Genomic DNA, 20,920 nt, shown 5'->3' with positions numbered 1-20,920 from the left:
TAATGCCATTTCACGCATTCTGACTTATTAACACTGTTAAAGAGTTGGAATCTCTTGCTAAACATGGCCAATGTTTCAAAAAACGAGTTGGACATATGACGGAGTATTTCTGTACCAAATACACTCCTTCAGAGTTTGTACATGTTTTGGAAAGTTTTTTTCAAGTATGGGCCTGTATTACATAATACAGGGTGGAATTCCTTGTATGGGAACTTATCCCGAGCTAGAGCAAGAGAATGCCCATCAACGTGTTTCGTTCAGGTTACGGCAGTCATTGGTAGCGCCGCACATGACTTGCTTGAGAAAGAATTTATCACTTTGTATTTATACCACGAAATCAACAATGTCACCAAAGAAGTTTTTTTTTGGTTGTGATGGAAAGATAACGTCTCTGTTACATAGGTAACCCTCGTTCCCTGATAAAGGGAACAGAGATGTATGTCAGACAGACCGATGAATAGGAACCTCGTTAGAGAGGCCAAACTACTTTGTGTGTAACTAAAACGAGCCAATGCATATTGGCATGCAGTCATATGCATCAGCTGCTCTGCCACGCAGCGCTGGTATTTAATGAGCAGCAGGTGCGTTGCATCTTCAGGTTTTCGCTGAGGAGCCGAAAAGTTTAGGCGGCAGCATCAGCGGGGTCCAGCAACTGTGGTGATCACTGCTGTTCCCCCAAAAAACCAATTCAGTAAGACTATTGGATGAGACAGGGAAAGCGTACCCTTTCACTGGGAAAGGAATGCTGTGGAAGCCACATCCTACCCCGAAGCAGTTATGTGTAAAAGTACATATGGGCTAACTTTGTAGGGCTATAACCCTGTAGGGCTACAACGGAATATACATCTGGCTGCCGAAGGGAGATCAGAGGACTCAACAGTGTCTGCCTTTTAGGGACATGTAAGCGCAGCAAGCCAACACTAAGCCGAGGCCTCTCCGTGCCTCTGACCTGAAGTGAGAACACGGGAGGAGACCGGCTCAACAAGAAGGCTATAGAATATAGCGAATGTGTTAGATGTCGCCCAGGCCGCAGCTCTACAAATATCTGTCAGCGAGGTGCCACGAGCCAGCGGCCAGGAGGATGCAACACCTCTCGTAGAGTGAGCATGCAACCTGAATAAGCCAAGGCGATGGTGTCCACTATCCAATGGGCCATCCTCTGCTTGGAGACAGCCTTTCCCTTCTGCTGGCCTCTGTAACAGACAAAGAGCTGGTCTGAGGCCCTGAGGCTTTGAGTTCTGTCTATTTACAGTCACAAAGCGCGAACTGGACAGAGCAAAGACAGGGCTGGGTCTGCCTCCTCCGGGGGCAGCACTTGCAGGCTCACTACCTGGCCCCTGAAGGGAGTAGTAGGAACCTTGGGCACATAGCCAGGCCGGGGTCTCAGTACCACATGGCCGTTGCCCAGCCCGAACTCTAGGCACAATTCATCGACTGAAAATGCCTGCAGGTCCCCTACCTTCTTGATGGAGGCCAATGCAAGCCTGCTGACTGCAAGGGCTCAAAGGGAGCATTCTGGAGTGCTCGGAGCACCAGAGCATGGTCCCAAGAGGGTATGGAAGGGGGTCAAGGAGGATTTAACCCTCTTGCCCCCCTAAGGGACCTGACGACCAGGTCATGCTTAATAAAAGACTTGCCATTGATGTGGTCATAGTATCCGGAAATTGCGGCAGCATGAACTTTGAGAGTGGAGGGAGACAGCCTACGCTCCAACCCTTGCTGCAAGAAGGAAAACATGACTCTGATCGGACATCTTCAGGGGTCTTCTCAGCGAGAAGAGCACCACTCGATGAACAGGTTCCACTTCAAGGCATAAGCACCTGTTTGTCGAGTGGTGCTCTTCTCGCCGAGAGCCTTCAGTGGGACTGCTGTCCTTCCTTTGAACGTCTTCAAGCAGTTCAACACCGACTGAGCATGTTCCTCTGTGAGGCGTACTGTCTGTTCTACTGAACACAACTCCATACCAAGAAAAGAGATCCTCTACACAGGAGAGAGTTTGCTCTTTTCCCAGTTGACCTGAAGGCCCAGCTGGCTGAGGTGACTGAGCACCAGATCCCAGTGTTCTCATAACTGATCCCGAGACTGAGCTAGAATGAGCCAGTCATCGAGAAAGTTGAGGATGCGAATTCCCTGTTCTCTCATGGGAACAAAAGCTCCCTCTAAGACTTTTGTGAAGACACAGGGAGGCAGGACCTTGTACTGATATGCACGACCCTCGAACGCAAAGTGCAGGAACGGCCTGTGTCAAGGGAGAATCGAGACATGAAAGTACATGTCCTTCAGGTCGATCGCTGAAAAAAAAACAAATCTCGGGGATGGATGCGCTTGAAAATGCGTTTCTGCATGAGCATTTTGAATGGTAGCTTGTGGAGACTCTGATTCAAAACTCGCAGTTCCAAGATCAGTCGTAACGCACCTCTTTTATTGGGTACAATGAAGTAGGGACTGTAGAACCCTGACCTAACATCGGCTGGAGGGACCAGCTCTATCACGTTCTTCGCCAGTACGACCACAATCTCTGCACGCAAGACATGGGCATCGACAGCTTTCATTGCAGTGAAGTGGACGCCTCTGAACTTGGGGGGATCCCAGGTGAATTGAATCGCAAAACTGAGCCCGATGGTGCGAATGAGCCAGTGAGACGGACTGGGGAGCGCTAACCAGGCTTGCAGAGACCATACAAGCGGGACCAAAGGGACCGTAGGCGTACCCGCAGTGGGGAAGTGAGGTGGAACGCAGGGATGTGACTCAGGAGGCTCTCTCTGTGAGGCGGCCCGTAGCGGGGTCTGAGTGTGGAACCTACCTGGTTCCACGGTTGGACAGAGGGCACAGGAGAGGCTCTGGTTGCCTTCTCGAACTGCTTGCTGCTGCCCGCTGGCAACAGAAGAGGGGGATGAGAGTGGAGAGGTTTTTCTCCTGCCACTACTCTCCGAGCCCTCTTCGGGAAGGAAACTGCTCTTTTTTTGAATATCTGGGTACCGCTGGCTGTTGAGCAGTGAACAGATACAAAACGAAACACAGGATTTACTCCCCCGGCAGCTCTACTGGCTGCAGAATGCAGGTGGAGTGAGGGTTCCCAGGGGGTTGGTTCCCTGAGTGAAGTGCGCTCACTGTAATCCTCAGATCACCGGAACCACTGCCCGAAGCCACCCTCTGAGGAGGATTAGAACGAGGCAGCAGCACCAGGGCTCTTTGCAGGAACTGGAGTCTCGATCGCAACTCCGAGATGGTCACAAGTAGAATGTTATCTTTAAAAAGACGCAAGCTCTACTTGTGTAAGCTTTTTCAGAGACTTGCTCTTTAAAAGTGCTGAAACATGCAGGGGAACAGCCGCTGCAACAACAAAAAGAATTGTGAGCAGCCTGTTGTGTGCTCTCCTCTCTTTGTAGACACTGCTCTTACCAGCCGTGAAAACAGCTGCTGAGCGCTTAAAAGCGCACCATTACCGGCCATGAAAACAGCCTTTACAGGGAACAGCTTTGATTAAATAAAGCAAAAAAGAAAAATAAAAGAAAGAGGACTCGACCCCGCTACTATGCTGTCTGCCCGCACTGGAGAAAAGAGAAGAGCTGGACTCGTCTTAGAAGATGCTCGAAAAGCTGAAGATGCAACGCACCTGCTACTCATTAAATACCCGCGCTGCATGGCAGAGCAGCTGATGCATATGATTGCAAGCCAATATGCACCGGCTCGTTTTATTTACACTCGAAGTAGATTGGCCTCTCTAGTAAGATTCCTATTCGTCAGTCTGTCCGATGTACGGCGAACATGACCGACTGAATGGAAACCTTGCTTCCTAAAGAACCCAGCGTTAAGTGGGGCTGAGAGGTTTGCGCTCACACATTACATTTATGTGCTCTTGACATTTGACATTAAAATAACCATAGAAACCACCTGTGTCTGAAAGTTGCAATCACTTTTTTATTAATGTGGAATAAAAATTAATGTAGAATGTCTTGTGATTTTTTCTGTGGCTGCTCAAGCCCTCAGGATTGGCGATTATGGTTTTATAGATCGTTTCGATCACAGTCACAGCAGTAAAAGATCCCGGTCATGAGTCAGAACCGCAGGTGGTAAGTAAAACTGCATGAAATGTCTGTTTTGTGTTCAGTCGGTGCGTAAGTGCGTATAATGTAAACAACATGCACGTATAATGAACCAAAGATTTTTAGAGATATGAAGGATGCTATACTACTCTATAGGCACAAGATTAACATGAGATTAGCCGAAACTATGTGTATTATGTACCCTTTAAAGAGTCATAAAAACCCCCTCTTTCAGCTCAAGTCTACCTCATAGTCATCTTAAAGGGGCACTCTTTATTTTAGTAATATTTTAATATTCCGTTTAGTCAGGCCAACACCAACAACAAACGTCTAACCAATCAGCATTAGGGGGCATATGACAGTCGAGTAGAGAAAACGAGCAAGAGGGAGATTTGAAAATAATAAAAAAAAAAACCTGCAGAATGAGCACATTGCTTCCTTGTTGTTTGTTCATTTTTCATGAAGCATTTTGTTGCGCATCAACTGTGATAAACAGACATCCACTTGCACTGCGTGTGTAAAAGTGACCAGATAGTAAGAGTTTTGCTGTTAAACTACTGCACCGCTCAGGGTTTGACATTAACACCCGCCAACCCGCCAAATGCGGGTAGATTTCAGCTGTGGCGGGTAAGACAGCCACTCCCACTAGCCACTTTGGCCGGTTGAATATAATTTCATTTTACAGCCAAATGATCATCGAAGATCGTCGTAGCACAAAATTTCAATCCAATCACACAATTCGTTATTTACGTGCAGTTAGTGAAGGAGGGATAGGCGGAATTGCCCTGAATGACACACAACAGAAGCGCTCTCTCGCGTGCACGCTCTCTCTCTCTGTCGCGCGCACGATCAGTTCTCCTCGCGCCTGAATAGTCAAATACACGTGCACACAGATGTCTAAATGTCCATCGCATGGAGTATCTCGCGTGAATACAGTCGGTTATGGCTTAAGTGGACGTAAACAGGTGGGTAATAATAATATTCAATGCGTCAGTTACGTCCATGCATTCAGCAGCCCAATTAAATAGGCCTACCTGTCTGTCATTAATATTAATCAAACAACAAAAGATGTTAATTAAATGTAGACTATATGTTAAATAAACCTACTGTATCTGAAAAAAAGATTATTTTTAATTTACTATTGTTTTTTGTAATTTGCTTCTTTGTTCTTTTATATAGCTAGCCTAACACAAATAACTTATCTCATATTAGCCCATGCTCATATTGTCCACCTCTTGCCCACCTGTACATACCAGCTGATATACAATGTAGTCTTGATTTGGGTGGTCAATCTGCATTTAAAAGTTTGAAAGGGTTTTATATCTTCTAAATCAAGTAAAATGACTCAAAATAAAGTAATTTAAGCATAACAAAGTCAACTTTAATCATATAAAATGTAATTTACCAACATCAAAATTTTGGCCAGTTAAAATGCTGACTGGCTAGTAACTTTGAAAAACAACTAGCCACAGTGGCTGGTGAGCAAAAAAGTTAATGTCAAGCCCTGGCACCGCTAGAGAATGTGGTATTTAGCGTCATTGATAGTGCATTCGATTTGCATGCCAGCAGTGATCGAGCCAGGGTTTGAGACCGACTCTGAGCAGGGTGGTTAGAATTGAAGTGTGCGTTTTGGAGGTGGAGCAGTGAAGAGAGGGGTGGGTTACCACAAATGTTTGAATGGTATCATTGTTTCCACAAAAATGTTAAGCAGCAAAAATGGCCTTTTACCATTGATAATAATAAATAGTGAATGTTTCTTCAGCAGCAAATCAGCATTTCTGAAGGATCATGTGACACTAAAACTTCTCTTTGTAAACAAATACAGTATTATAAATGATTCAACTGACAAATGTTGCATTCCCAAATGCAAATTAAAGCATCACAAATGCAGTAGCATTTACAGTGAATCGAAACTGAGAACACATCACAGTTACAGCAAACATGCAGCGCATCAGAGTATAGCCTATATTTATGGAATTACACCACAACCATTGTGAATTTAATGAAAGTACTATGTAATCTCAAATTACATAAAATCACCACCATTCATAAAAATTTTACCGGCAAGTAACAAGTTTCAGTGCTGATTCTACTCGCATTTGGTGTTTTTAACCATTTGAACCCTTTTGGGATGATTGTCGTGTCTAAAAACGCATGGAAAATGCATCCGTGCTGCGTTCTCCTTTCCAAATTGCTTCAGTTACTAAGCAACCATGAGCTGCACTCTCCATGATGATGCGGTAGTTTCAGCAAAGGATATACAGATTTCCAGCACTGAAAATCACTAGATTTATTTAAAAATAGGTATCCGTGTACAGCTTTGATCAGATATTCCTCCATCTTGGCTGTACTTTGTCCTGTAGATGGCACCACACAGTGCTCTCTGGACCATTGCATCCAGAGAGATGGTCAGTAAATTGTCAGAATGGTCAGTAAATTTCAGATAAATTTCAGTATCTATACATATCAAAATATCTATATTTTTGATAACACTAGTCCTGACTGTGCAGAGATTAAGTTTGTTTAAAGTAAAGAGTGTTAAATGTTGATCGTATCTCCTTACTAAGGAGCAGCACATGTTCAATCATTTACAGATCAATCATTCAATCACTTCAACTCAAGAAACACTTGAACATTATCAAAAATATATTATTTCACTTAGGTCTGGATGTATATGAACTTTAATACATAAAGTATAACAGTAATATAACAGTCCTTGATTACCAATCAAGTAGGCATGAAAGTCCTTGCAATACATGTTTAAAGTTGTTTTGTGTACACCGAAGATCCAGCTATATTGAAGATATTGAAGAAAAATGTGAAATCTTGTTAAATAATGTGATATTCATTATGCAATATGATATTGCTTTAAGTGTGTAAAATCTATTTAAATTATATTTAAAACTAAATAAAACTGAAAATGGTAAAATATATATTTCAAAATCTTTCAGGGAAAAGAAACCATCACTACAACTTGACCATCAGTGTTAAAGTATTCAGGTAAGAAATAAAGAACTTTTGAAATGGCATAATCAAATGTAACTAAAACAGCATAGTCTTCACATTGTAGAAATATACATTTTCATAAGATTCATAATAAGCTAATGTTACAAAAGTTATTCAGTCAATTGCAGTGAGTGGTTTTCTCCTTTTCTTTTGTTGTTTGACAGACAGCAGCAGGTTTACTGTTTTAGGCTGCTTACAATTTAAGACCTAATCATGGATTTCTATTAAAGGTCCCGTTCTTCGTGATCCCATGTTTCAAACTTTAGTTAGTGTGTAATGTTGTTGTTAGAGTATAAATAAAATCTGTAAAATTTTAAAGCTCAAAGTTCAATGCCAAGCGAGATATTTTATTTAACAGAAGTCGCCTACATCGAACGGCCAGTTTGGACTACATCCCTCTACTTCCTTCTTTAATGACGTCACTAAAACGTCACTAAAAGTTTTTTGACTAACCTCCGCCCACAGGAATACACAAGAGTTGCGTTTGTAGAGTGTGTTTGTCGCCATGTCGTCGAAACGCTGTTATTTTCATCACGCAGTCCAATCACCGTGTCTGATTCCGGCTCAAATTGATAGGGTAAAATTAAAGACATGTTTACAATAACACGAGCGCATGCATCTCCACGTTATGGTAAGAGACGTGACTTTTCCGGGCACGGTGCGCTCAGAGCTGTCGAATCACAACACAGGAACCGCTGGCACAATCAGAACTTGTTACGTATTTCTGAAGGAGGGACTTCATAGAACAAGGAAGTCATCAGCCCGTTTTTATGACAGTGGAAACAGCGGTATACAGATAAGTAAATTATGTGAAAAATACTGGGTTTTTTTACACGCGAAACATGAACACATGTTATATTGCACACTATAAACACAATCAAAGCTTCAAAAAACCACGAAAAACGGGACCTTTAACATGCATCCCATATCTTTCCTGACTGTTTAATTTAAGACATAACTGACTGTGTTTACACAAATACTCGTCAAGACAGAAATTTTGACAACTGTCTGTGTGTGTATTTAACCCAGTGGTTCTCAAAGTACCCCGGGGGAGTGCACGGGTACTAGGGATGTGCGGTGTACCAGTACTGGAAAAATACCGGTATTTATTATATTTCAAACAGTACAATATCATAATTTTGCTTATTTCTGTATTTTATGCGCTGCTGTTCCAAAGTGTGCTACTCAAACAGATGCAAAACAGGCAAATGTGACAACAGAGCAACACACGATGGATCAAACGGATAAAGTTAATTCTACACGCCGGAAACTAATCGACAAAGACAGCAGTAGGATTGAAATATGGCATTACTTTGCCTACAAAAGTGATGATAAAGGTTGCCACGGGAGGCAACACATCAAATCAAGCAAAGTACTTGTCACTTGCTCATCCAGATTTTTTCAAAGAGTTCAGAGATCGACAAGTGAGTCCATCATTCAAATGATTTAATTTAGACTTTTATTCACAACACTGATCAGCACATGCACATACATAAGAGCTTATCAAATGGTAAACACGAAAGCTCAAACGTGTGTGTGACATGCTAGAACCAATAAAGTTTAGTTCTTATTATACTTGAACTTGTTGCAAACAATCATATATTAATTGAATTTGAATGAATAAAAAGATTAGTAATATTAATTTTATTATTAGTGATAGTAATATGAAGGGCATATTACTGCTGCTGTGGCGACACCTGTAGGGAGCAGCCGAGAAAGAACCAGAGAGAGAAATAGTAATAGCCTATTACTAATATGAACACTTTACAATAAAGCTACATTTCTCATAAATCATGAGGTAACCTGACCGAACAGTCTTATAGCATATTGTCACAGACACGTCAAGCTCCAACATCCACCAATCACAGCGCACCCCATCTCCAGAGTACTAATCACCGCCACCTGCACCTCATCATTGCACTCATCAACAGCACCATAAAGAGCACACACACACACAGCACTCCATGTCCGGTCTCGTTTGCAGATACTCACGTTAATGCTTACCTCAAGGACTCCCTGCTTCATACATACCTGTCTCCAGTGTGTCTCCTTCCCTCTGTGTTCCTCGTCTCCTGTGTGTGAGTGCTCAACCCTTCTCCAGCGATCTCCAGCTCCAGCGTGTTCAAGGATTTCCATATCTGAAAAGGACAGTAACTATCTCCATACATTCTCTATATCCATCCACAATTCCATTACTGCTTACCTGTTCTCTGCCATAAGCTCTACTGGTGTCAATAAACGTCCATTACCTGTTTACATCTGTGTCTGACTCCTGTGTACCGTAACACATATATTAATCTAGGTCAATCAGTAATTATTTATAAATATACTAATACATGTTTAGCATGTTAACATTACTTTGCATTAAACTAATATGAACCCAAACACAAACCTTACAATAACCAGGACTAATAAATGTTATAAATATTGATTGTTCTCTGTTGATGCATGACAGATAATGTTTTATGCATAACTTTATTATTCCTCCTTTTGACACCCACAGAAAGGAACAAAAAAAAAAAAGCTCCTTCGGCTTTAGGTAGCCAGCCTACTATTTCTGAAGTACTAGCGGAAACAAGAAAATATGAAAGCCACTCCAAACAAGCAAAAAGTCTCAACAGGGCTGTTGCAGAGTTCATTTGCATTGACCAAATTCCCATTTCTGTTGTTGATGATAACCTTGTGAAACAGCTTGACAGAAGGTATGAGATGCCAAGGAGAAAATACTTTACTGAGAAAGAGATTCCCACTTTGTACAGTGAAACTGTCTGTGCTTGAATCACAACTGTCCAATCAGCCTTACTTTGCTTGTACAACAGACCTTTGGACAAGTCGAACAGTAGACTCATATATGGCTGTGACAATTCAGTTCATTAGTGACACTTGGGAAATGCAGTCCTGGTGTCTTGGATGAGCAGCAATGAATTCAGATCACACAGGAGAGAACATTAGGGAGGTCCTTGAAGAAACAGTAATTCAAACATGGAAACTGGACATGACACGCCTGAGTGGAATCACAACAGATAATTGGCATTGTGTCTGTCAAGGCTTAGAAAGACTATATGTGCATTTTCTAGATCTAACAAAATGACAAGGCTTTTTGAAGAAAAGCAACATGATGAACCAACCTGCTGAGGTTCTACATTTTATAAGGTGGACCGTTTCTGTGAACAGCAACAAGCCATTTGAGCTGCTATAGCAGAAAACAGGAATAAGCGGTGCCTAATGCTAGCTGACACAGACATCACCACACTGGAGACAGTGCAAGAGGTCCTGGGCCCACTAAGTACCTTCACTGATGCCCTGTGTGGAAAAAAGAGACAACACTTTCTTCTGTCATCCCTGTGATGTGGAAGATACTGTCACATCTGCAGGACAGTGATAGAGACTCTGTGCTAACCTGCAACATGAAAACAGAGATCAGGAAAGATCTGGAGATGAGATACAGGAATGAGGAGTTACAAATCCTTCTTAATTCAGCAACCTTCTTTGATCCTAGATTTAACACAGATTTAACACATTTGTAACTAAGGAGAAGGAAGTGACAGAAGTACTAATGCAAAAAGCTGTCACAGCTGATCTCTCTAATCATCAGTCAGTGCTGGATTCAACTCAGGCAGGGCAGGAAGAACAAACAGCTGCCAAAAAACAAAAACAAGACTTGGGTAGCCTCCTGTCTACCATTGTATCAGAGAAAAAACAAAAAGAGGTGGGAAAGGGAGATGAATGTCAAGCCGGGAGAGGATATCTAGAGGTGCCAGCAGACAGACAGAACAAAGAGCTCCAAACGTACTAGGCCATGGAAGAGACCAATGCCACAGAAAACCCACTTTCTTGGTGGACTTTCTAAGCATGAATCAAGCCTTCCCATTCTTTCAATATTTGCCAAATATTACCTTTGCATTCCAGCATAAAGTTCAGCCTCTGAGAGAGTTTTCACTGCCTCTGGCCTCATCTGTAGCCCACTAAGATCCAGACTCTCAAGTGACAATATTGACACATTAGTTTTCCTGTCCAAAAATCTTCAGCTAGCAAAGGAGCTGTCAAAAAATTAAACACTGAAAAGATTTGAAGATACAAACCCATTTTAATTGGGTTACTTCAGTTTTATTTTTTCCAAAATCAAAATTTAACCTATGTTCCCTGTAGGTTTTTGTTGTTGTTGTTGTTGTTGTTGTTTTTTTAAACATACATTTTGTTTGCACCATGTCATAAACAGGGCTCTGAACCGGTTCAAGGAACGAAAACGAAAACCGGAAACAAACTAAATTTTGACCGGAACGTAACCAGAAACTGTCACAGAACCCTTGTTTCCCTGGACTTCATATCCCATGATCCTCCTGTTCTCCACACCTGCACTCACTTCCCTCGTCAGCCCATCATCATCACTCATCACCTGCACCTGGACTCTATTGTCAGCACTCCCATATATTGCACTCACTCCCTTCACTCCTCGTCCGTTCTCTGTTGTGTTTAGTGTATGTTTGGTGTTCCTGCTCTGTGTTAATTAAAGTAGTCTTTATATATTGTGGAAATCCGTATCTGCCTCGTCTCTCTGCACCAGCACACGTAACAGAAGAACGGACCTTAAAACCAACTGGATTTCCACAGAAAGATGGAGACTTTCCCCAGCTACCGGGCTCCAGCTTCTCCAATGCCTCTCTCTCCCTGGACTGCTGGCGAACGCCTCATTGGGCTTCTTCAGGTGGGTCGTTCGCTGGAGAGGTATGTGGAGGAGTTCGTTGAACTTGCTGCTTTGTCTGACTGGCCTGAAGCATGTTTAATCTCCCTGTTTCTGGATGGACTAGACGATGACACCATCCGTTTTGGTGAACCCGATTATCGTTCTCCTTAAGCGAAACTATAAATTCCATTTTATGGTTAAATGACTCCAAATTCGTAGTTGATTGGGTTCAGGATGGGTGTCTGTCTCTAGTCCATCCAGAAACATGGTTGGCCGGGCCAGTCAGTCAGCCACCGTCTTTCTCCGCATACCCCTCCAGCGAACTCCCTGCCTGTCCTACACGGAACCCACACTCCTCCACTGGGTCCTGTAAGCGGAGGAGGAAGAAGAGACCCGCTCCAGTCTCTCCAGAGCCCGCTCCAGTGTCTCCAGAGCCCGCTCCAGTGTCTCCAGAGCCCGCTCCAGTCTCTCCAGAGCCCGCTCCAGTCTCTCCAGAGCCCGCTCCAGTCTCTCCAGAGCCCGCTCCAATCCTCTCCAAGCCTGCTGCTGAGCTCTCTCCAGTGTCCGCCAGCGAGCCCACTCCCGTTCCAATGGGCATTCTGGTTGTGTTTGAGGGGATGGACTGGCCCTCTGCTCCAGCCGCCGCCTATGAGCCCTCTGCTCCAGCCGCCGCCGCCGAGCCTGCCGCTCCAGCCGCCGCCGCCGAGCCAGCCGCTCCTGCCACCACCGCGCCCTTTATTATGATGAACTTTGCTCTAAAAGTCTCTAATTCAAAGACTGTTTTCCCTCCCTGCCTCCCTCTCCCGCCTCCTCCCACTAATGTACTCACTGCACCTCCACCTCAAGCCCCCTCGCCCAGATCTCCACCTCAGACCTCTGGGCGATTACCTTCACCCCGGCTCCAACCTCCCTCTGCTCCACTGTTGCCCATCAGTCCACCAGCTTCACCAGTATCCATCCTGCCTCCACTCACACCTTGTTCACTCGTCAGCCTGCCCTCCCCTCTGGACTACACTCCTCCGTCTCCGCTCCGTCACTCCGTCCCTCAGTTCCAGTTGGCCTCCTCACTCCCCCCGGTGTTCGTTTTGTGGACTGTCTTACTGCTTCCACTGCGGCCTTCTGGAGCCCCGGCTGCGCTTCGGTCGGCGGAGCCTACAGTTTCGCCATCTCCCGCCGGTCCTTCACCGCCGCCTGGGCTCAACGGCCCTAAGCCTTCGGTCCCGGACCAACCATGGCTACCTTCGGCCCCTGACCCGCCGTGGCTGCCCTCTGCACCTGACCCGCCGTGGCTGCCCGCTGCACCTGACCCGCCATGGCTGCCTTCAGCCCCTGACCCGCCAGGGGGGGTAATGTCACAGAACCCTTGTTTCCCTGGACTTCATATCCCATGATCCTCCTGTTCTCCACACCTGCACTCACTTCCCTCGTCAGCCCATCATCATCACTCATCACCTGCATCTGGACTCTATTGTCAGCACTCCCATATATTGCACTCACTCCCTTCACTCCTCGTCCGTTCTCTGTTGTGTTTAGTGTATGTTTGGTGTTCCTGCTCTGTGTTAATTAAAGTAGTCTTTATATATTGTGGAAATCCGTATCTGCCTCGTCTCTCTGCACCAGCACACGTAACAGAAACGGAAACCAAATCAAATTTAATCGTTCTGAACAGAAACGTTAATTTCAAATGGCCATTAACCAGTTAATAACATTATTTTATCGTTCCGTTTAATATTTTGATTTGGCAGTCAACCAATCACAAATTCAAATAGTACAGCCTATGCAAATGTGACGCTGATGCATCCAACGTGAGCGAAATGCCCATGCTCACACTCTAAAGAGAGATGCCCGCGCTGACTCGCTCAGCCCAGCTGTCAAGTCATCATAGGTGTGATAAGTCACAATAGCAATGCCCTGGCATTAGTTTTTCCGATGATATATGTCACCAACCGTCAAGTATTAGGCCTACATTTAAGTGAAAATGAAAGTCAAATAATATGCAGCTTGTTGTGTGTTTTGAAACCAGCGAAAATTGCAGGATAGTACAATTTTCAACGTCACATCATGCATCTGCAGTGCTTCTGTGAACGGAGAAAACTAGGCCTACCTACATAACCCACATAAAATAAAAGGAATATTCAGGCCTATAGGCTAATATTTCACTGAAATAATTAGGTCTACAGATTAACAAAATGAAAGTGGTTATTTGTGGCACACTCCAAAGATCTAGAAAAGGAAACAATTCTGCTTGTTTTCGTTATTTGTGTCTTTTGTAAATGTATGAATTATGTCTTGCTTTTACTTGTATGACCATAAATTATGGAGACAATTTACTGTCTTATAGAAGGAAAACAAATCCAGTTATTAACTGTTATTTTTTGTAATCAAACCGGTTTCGGAACGTTTATAATACAGAAGGAATGCTGGAACAGAAACGTTAAAATACCGATTCTGCTCAGAGTGGAACGATTGATTTTTTTTTTTGTTTTTAAGCCCTGGTCATAAAAGAAATAAAAAGATATTAAGATTTTTTTTTCCACCAAAATCAAAATTTAAATTATATTCCCTGAATGTAGGTTTTGTTACATTTTATTTGCACATTTGTTACTGCAGAGTTTTAAGCAGTTTATTAATAAAATTGTTTGAATTCACTTATCTTTTGAGGCTGGTTATTTGTCACCTATGGTGTCGATACAGAGGTATTAGATTCTGATATCATACCGAAGCCATAATTGTGGTATCGGAACATCCCTAACGAGTACTGCGGGGTGCGGGAGATTCTCAGATCAGCAGAAAAAAGGAAAAAAAAAAACAGCTGTTGCATCGCGTTCGAATGTGTGTGAATAGCGGTTGGCGCTCTGCCTTTATAAAGGGTCATAAAATGCCAATTACACTGAATCGTTCTTCAGATCGATTCTTCAGATTCTTGACTTGTCACCATCTAAACAAGCCCAACATAGAAGTTGATCGTCATAGAAAAGCACCGCTCCAGTGGAAGGAATCACAAGGTGCTATTGTGAATGGTGTGTGCTCCGCTGCTGTGCGCGTTCCGGTGAGAAGACGTATAAGAAGCTGAGCTTGTGAGGCGCAGTCAAAAACTATATATTGGTGCAGTAACACATTGTTCATCCAAAGCATCGCTGATATATTTACGTTTTTATTCATTTAAATGAACAATTCTGATCTATTACTTTTTCTTACTGTTATGTTTTTTTAATGATTCAATGACATTACAAAGTGAATCTAATGCAGGTGTTTTTTATTGCACGTTTTTCAATTTAAAAATGTTTATAATTTTAAGTTTTTATAATTTTTAGTGAAATTATTTGGTAGTCAGAGGGGTGTGTGTGTGTGTGTGTGTGTCTGTGTCTGTGTCTGTGTGTGTGGGGGGGGGGCTAAGGTTTAAAGAGGGGAGCGACCAAAAAAAAAAGTTTGTACGCATGTGTGTCAGACATCAGACAGCTTGCGGTCTCATGATTGTAGAAAGCAAAAGCCGAATCTCGGACATTTTGAGTGATTTAGAAATCCTGGACGGACACATATTTTTTTTTAAGTCAAAAAATGACTTGTAAAATCAATCAGGTGTAGCTAATAACCTTCTCAATGGCAAACAAAGTCATTTAATTTTCAACTGTGATCAGATGTGGTCATTTTGATTAGCTTAGCATGAAAATAGCTTTCCTGGAGCATTTAAGTCCTTGGTAGTGCAACTGTAGCAACTATGGGCACTGTCAAAAGATCAATGCCTAGAATCACAGTGAAGTCTATTATTAAGAAGTGGAAGGTATTTGGTACAACACAGACTCTCCCTGGATCAGGACATCGCTCCAAACTGGATGAAAGAGCCAGGAGGAAACTGGTCAGAGAGGTGTGTGGCTTGTATGGAAGGTTGCAAGAAAAAAGCCACTCCTCGAGAAAGGCCACATGCAGTCACGACTTGAAGATTATGAGGCCATGTGGAAAATGTGTTATGGTCAGATGAGACTAAAAGCAAATTATTTGGCCTCAACACCAAACGATATGTCTGGCGGAAATCCAATACAGCTCACCATCCAAATAACACCATTCCTACAGTAAAACATGAAGGTGGTAATATCCTGTTATGGGGGTGTTTCTCTGCAGCAGGGACTGGAGCACTTGTCAGGATAGAAGGGAAAATTGATGGGGCAAAATATCATCAAATTATTGAGGAAAATCTGTTGCACTCTGCCAGAAAGTTGTCAATGGGAAGACGGTTTACCTTCCAACATGACAATGACTCAAAGCACACAGCAGAAACTGACCACACAGTGGTTGGATAAAATGTGAATGTCCTTGCATGGCCTAGTCAGACCCTAGACTTAAACCCCACTGAAAATCTGTGGAATACCTTGAAGACTGCGGTCCACAAACTGCAAAGAAGAGTAGGCAAATATTGCAAAGTCTAGATGTGCAAAGTTAGTAGAGACATATCCCAACAGAATAAAGGCTGTAATTAAAGCAAATGGTGATTCAACAAAATACTGACACAACAGGGTGATCCTTTTTCCAACTCAAAATGTGACAAAATGTGATTATTTTAAAGGGGGGTGATTCTTTTCTACACCCACTGTATTAACCTACTCTAACACAGAAGAATATGTCAATATCTTTGAAATATGTGAACTGTTCATCATGATTTGAGATTGCATGTACGGTGTCCACATTTTCTTATTTAAGAAATTACAGTGGCTGTAGCATTCTGTCATTAAGAAGTTGCCAAATATTAAACATTTTATAGCCATTTTAAGTCATTTTATAGCCATTGGTTGCTTAGGTCTATTTTAATTTCCACAAAAATGTCTGATTACTTGATTGTCAAAATAATTGACAGATTACTTGATTACCAAAATAATCGTTAGTGACAGCCCTGAATGTAATAATAGTTTGATTCCCCTATTCCATTTTGTTACTTTAAGCATAAATTAAATTATAAATTTCAGTTTCATGTTAGAGTCACATATGATCTTACCACAGTTCCTGCAGTTTACAGTGAGGATTCTTCAGTACAGCAGAGAGCAGCTTCACTCCTGAGTTTCCTAGATTATTCCCAGACAGATCCAGTTCTCTCAGGTGTGAGGGGTTTGATCTCAGAGCTGAAGCAAGAGCAGCACAACCTTTATCTGTGACACCACAATTCTCCAACCTGTAGAGAACAATGATACACTCTTCACTCTCTCAGATCAGAGACCTCATTATCAAAGAGAAACCATTAACAGAAGGGCGGGGCAGGGCGGGGCAGGGCGGGGCAGGGCGGGGCGGGGCGGGGAGAAAGAGGAGGACGAGCACCACGTGCTGTCATGAATAATTCAGAGAAATGTTTTCTCACTAGATAAGAACATGTCATCAATGTACTATAGTGTTTCACCACATCATATTCTGTGACACTGACACAATGAAGTATTTAAGACTAGAAAAAAAATCTCTACATTATCCAGTTTTCTCTTACAGTTAAAATAATTGACTGTTAATCCTGACTGTTATGAGATTAAGAGTGTTTAAAGAGTGTTAAATGTTGATCGTAATCAAAAGTGTTTTTCAGTGTGACTAGTAGTACTGCAGTAATAGTTAGGTTTTTTATGTTACTTTATGGATTATTGAAATTGCATAAAAGATGAATTTGATCAATATAAATATGAATTAAATGAGATTCCTCTTTAGTTATTCTTCATTTTGCTTATCTTTTCACACCTCATTTTCCATGATCATGTTTATTGTTAGTGTTTATTTGTTTGTGTACTATTTTTTTTGTTCCATTAGTTTAGTTTTGTTCTGTGTAAATCAGTCTCCAACAAAGGTGTTGTGTGATGCAGTGGAGAGGCCAGAAATTTTAAAGTGAGCAGACTATTCTGTCCTCTACATGTGAGTTTGTTGGACAATGATACAGATAGCTAAACATTTTAACATGATGAAGAGGCTTCATTGCATTGCATGCTTGACAATATGAATCTTTAACATATAAAGTTTTTCAAATTTAAGTTTTAAATAAAATTTAAAACTTTTTAAAAATTAAAATTAAACTTTTTAAAAATTTTAAATTAAAAATTAAAAATTTATTTATTTAAATAAAATAAATAAAAAACAGCACCATCTAGCGTGGAGGAAGGATTATGTTAGATATGACATGATATGGTCCTTGGTGTAATAGGGCCAAACAACCTCAATGCCTACCCTTAATATACATAATTTTACAATACATGGGATAAAAATAACAATTAAGATTAGTGAAGCTTGATTTATTGCCAGCCAACAGTTTCATGAAAACAACAAAATCCATTCAGAAATATAATAACCAATGAACAAAATATGAACAATAAACAAAGATAAATAATCATAGGCGGAGCCTAATCATGTCTGTTGATTTCTTAAACACAATGGCCAATCAGAGGTGTTTAAGTTAGAATCCACTCAGTTCTCAAAGTCAAAGAGTTATTGTCCAATGCTGACAGCTTCATGGATTATAATTGTATCTCTGTGATGAATAACAGCTTTTTAGTGATTATAAAGAGAATGCTCTAGATGTTCTAGACTATATATAATACATTCAGAATTTTGAATGAATCTTCTGTTTTTCCTGCTTAACCGGGAGTGACAGCTGCTAAATTCATGTATTTGAGCAATACTTATTGTCATTTATGTGTGATTTTTCACCTTATTATTATTTGTTGTCTAATTTGGGTGGAGCAGATGTCAATCTGAGTGGGTCAAAGCCACCCTGACCTTATGTAGCCTCACCACTGATGTGATGCGATGAGAGTGAAGTTGAATTAAATCAGCTTTATCTTCAGATATCAAATACATTAACTGTGATCATGTTGAATATGATTAATCTAAAATCATTATACTTTAATTACAATGCTAAACACTCTGATTTGGTCTCACTAATGTATTAATATTTATATAAAATTAAAATTAATATAATTAATAAATTAATTATAATTATACTAAATTAATATGTAAATATGTTTATCATACATGCATTATAAATGCACAAATGTCATAAAAATGGTTACGTAGACCACAAAACAGGTCAGAGAGCTGGAGGGTTTAAAACCTTAAGTGTGACACTCATATTTTTATAAAACCATTACTTTATATTCTTTAAGTAAGAAATGTTAAATTGTTTTAACAGTGATGATTGTTCTCAGTGTTACTTACACAACTGATGTAGTTGATGTAACCACAGGCAGCAGCATCTCAAGAACTTCATCTGCTGTGTTTTCTGTGCCACTATTTGAATAAAAATGAGTTAATTATTAATGCTAATAATAATATTGTCAGAGATCAGTCAGGCTCCATCACCACCCAATCACAGAGATCACTATCACCGGAGTACTAATCACCCGCACCTGATTGTCATCTCCTCATCACCACAGCAGCATTTAACGCTCTAGAGTCTGAGGCTGATTTGGGGGCCTGGAGTAGTTTTGAGAGGCCCTGACATTTGTGTTTTTTTCAGTTGTTTATAAACATATTAATTTCTTCACAAGAGTTTTGGAAATGGTATATTTTAGTTTAGCGTTTTTGCTTTAAAATGATGTGGAAATTATCCTGCCTACTCTGACAATAACAATGGACAAAAAACAATGTACTGATTTTAAATTTCTAAGACATGATGAGCCATTAGGTCAGGAATGTGAGTCAACTAAGAAAGAATGCAATGACAAATGACATAATTTTTTGTTTGAAGTTTATTTAAAATATAGTTAACTATATAAATGAGAATACACAGTTAAACCTGGAAATAAATCCTGTTCAAATATATATGTGAATATCACATACCTGGCATTTTTTGTTTCTGCAATGGAGGGGGGAAAAAGTAGAAAAAAAAACTTTCCTGCTTCCAGTCAGTGATCTCAGTATCATATGTATGCAGTCCAGTGTGGGCCAATATCTGGTCACTATGATTCTCAAAAAACAAAAAACAAAAAAAAAACCCTCTGTGAGCATGCTGATAACAGGTTCATATCAGCTATTGCATTATGTCCACTCTGATTTTTGTGATCTTATGCATGCACATATTATTGCACATCAGAAAATTTTGTATATGCCTATATTTTAAATTACAGTACCAGTCAAAAGATTAGACGCATTACTATTTATAATGTTTTTTGAAAGAAGTCTCATGCTCATCAAGCCTGCATTTATTTGATCAAAAGTACAGAAAATAAAACAGCAAAACTGTGAAATATTATTACAATTTAAAATAATGGTTTTCTATTTTAATATACTTTAAAATATAATCTATTTCTACAATGCAAAGCATCTAAACATTCATATTACCTCTATGGTATTATATATATTATTTATTATGATATTTTATTATATTATTACTATGGTATTTTATTATATTATTTATATGGTATTTTATATATTATTTATTATATTATAAGTTTAGTGCAGTTTAATAAATTGCTAACACATTTTATTTCAGTATTTATTACGTATTTCAGTCAATTTCACTCATCTCAGTATAGCAATATAGTTTGGGAATAGCCAATATGGCAATTTACTAATGTAAGTCGATCTGCCCCATTAATTCACACTGAAGCCCCGGGTATACTTCGGCCGTCCGCGTTCGTGCACTGTCCGCATGACATAATTTTCATCATTTCGCCGCACACCCCGCCCGTGTGCAGCCCAAATTTCGAGACCGCTCGGACGGTGTGCATGCAACAGCACATGCACAAGCAGGACAGAAGAGTCCACTAGGTTACAATGCGCACAGTACTGAGCACAATGTGCAGTCGTTGAAGAAGAGTGTGTAAAGTGCGATTCAAAAACAAGACGTTTTTGATTCCTGTTCTCTTGGTGTATCTTCTGAACTATGTTGCAATGGTGGATGCACTATTTTTCTTCTCCGATCCTGCCCAGCGAATGTCCCATTGATGACACGATGTCTGGTAGAGTAAAGAAAAAATTGTACTGCGCATGTGTCAAACTCGGTCATCCGCGCGCATCCGTGGTTTAGTATACTTTGAAAGATGCGTGGATACAACTGCGTGAGATGTGTCAGAGCGTGGAAAGTGAAGTATACCCGGGATTTAAGGCACACAAAACTCGCAGGATTCACATTTAAATAGTCTTTTTGTGGTTTAATATTCACAGACACTATTGCAATTAGACTAAAGAACTAAAGAATAAAAAAAACTTACCTTTCACAATCATC

General features: G+C 41.0%; 1 protein-coding gene across 1 annotated transcript in view; it reads right to left on the bottom strand.

Moving 5' to 3' along the window:
- The window catches only part of LOC125268130 (ribonuclease inhibitor-like), a 63,213-nt gene that overhangs the window by 26,389 nt on the left and 15,904 nt on the right, over positions 1 to 20,920 (bottom strand). The window contains exons 2-3 of the mRNA XM_048190240.1: positions 18,910 to 18,981; positions 16,724 to 16,897 (exon numbers count right to left, since the gene is read on the bottom strand). Coding sequence (XP_048046197.1) covers positions 16,724 to 16,897; positions 18,910 to 18,947 — 212 coding nt within the window. The 5' untranslated portion in view covers positions 18,948 to 18,981. The remainder of the gene's footprint in view (positions 1 to 16,723; positions 16,898 to 18,909; positions 18,982 to 20,920) is intronic.

Source organism: Megalobrama amblycephala, linkage group LG5 (genome assembly GCF_018812025.1).
Source record: "Megalobrama amblycephala isolate DHTTF-2021 linkage group LG5, ASM1881202v1, whole genome shotgun sequence".
Classification (NCBI taxonomy): Eukaryota; Metazoa; Chordata; class Actinopteri; order Cypriniformes; family Xenocyprididae; genus Megalobrama; species Megalobrama amblycephala.
This window is presented reverse-complemented; position numbering and strand designations above follow the sequence as displayed.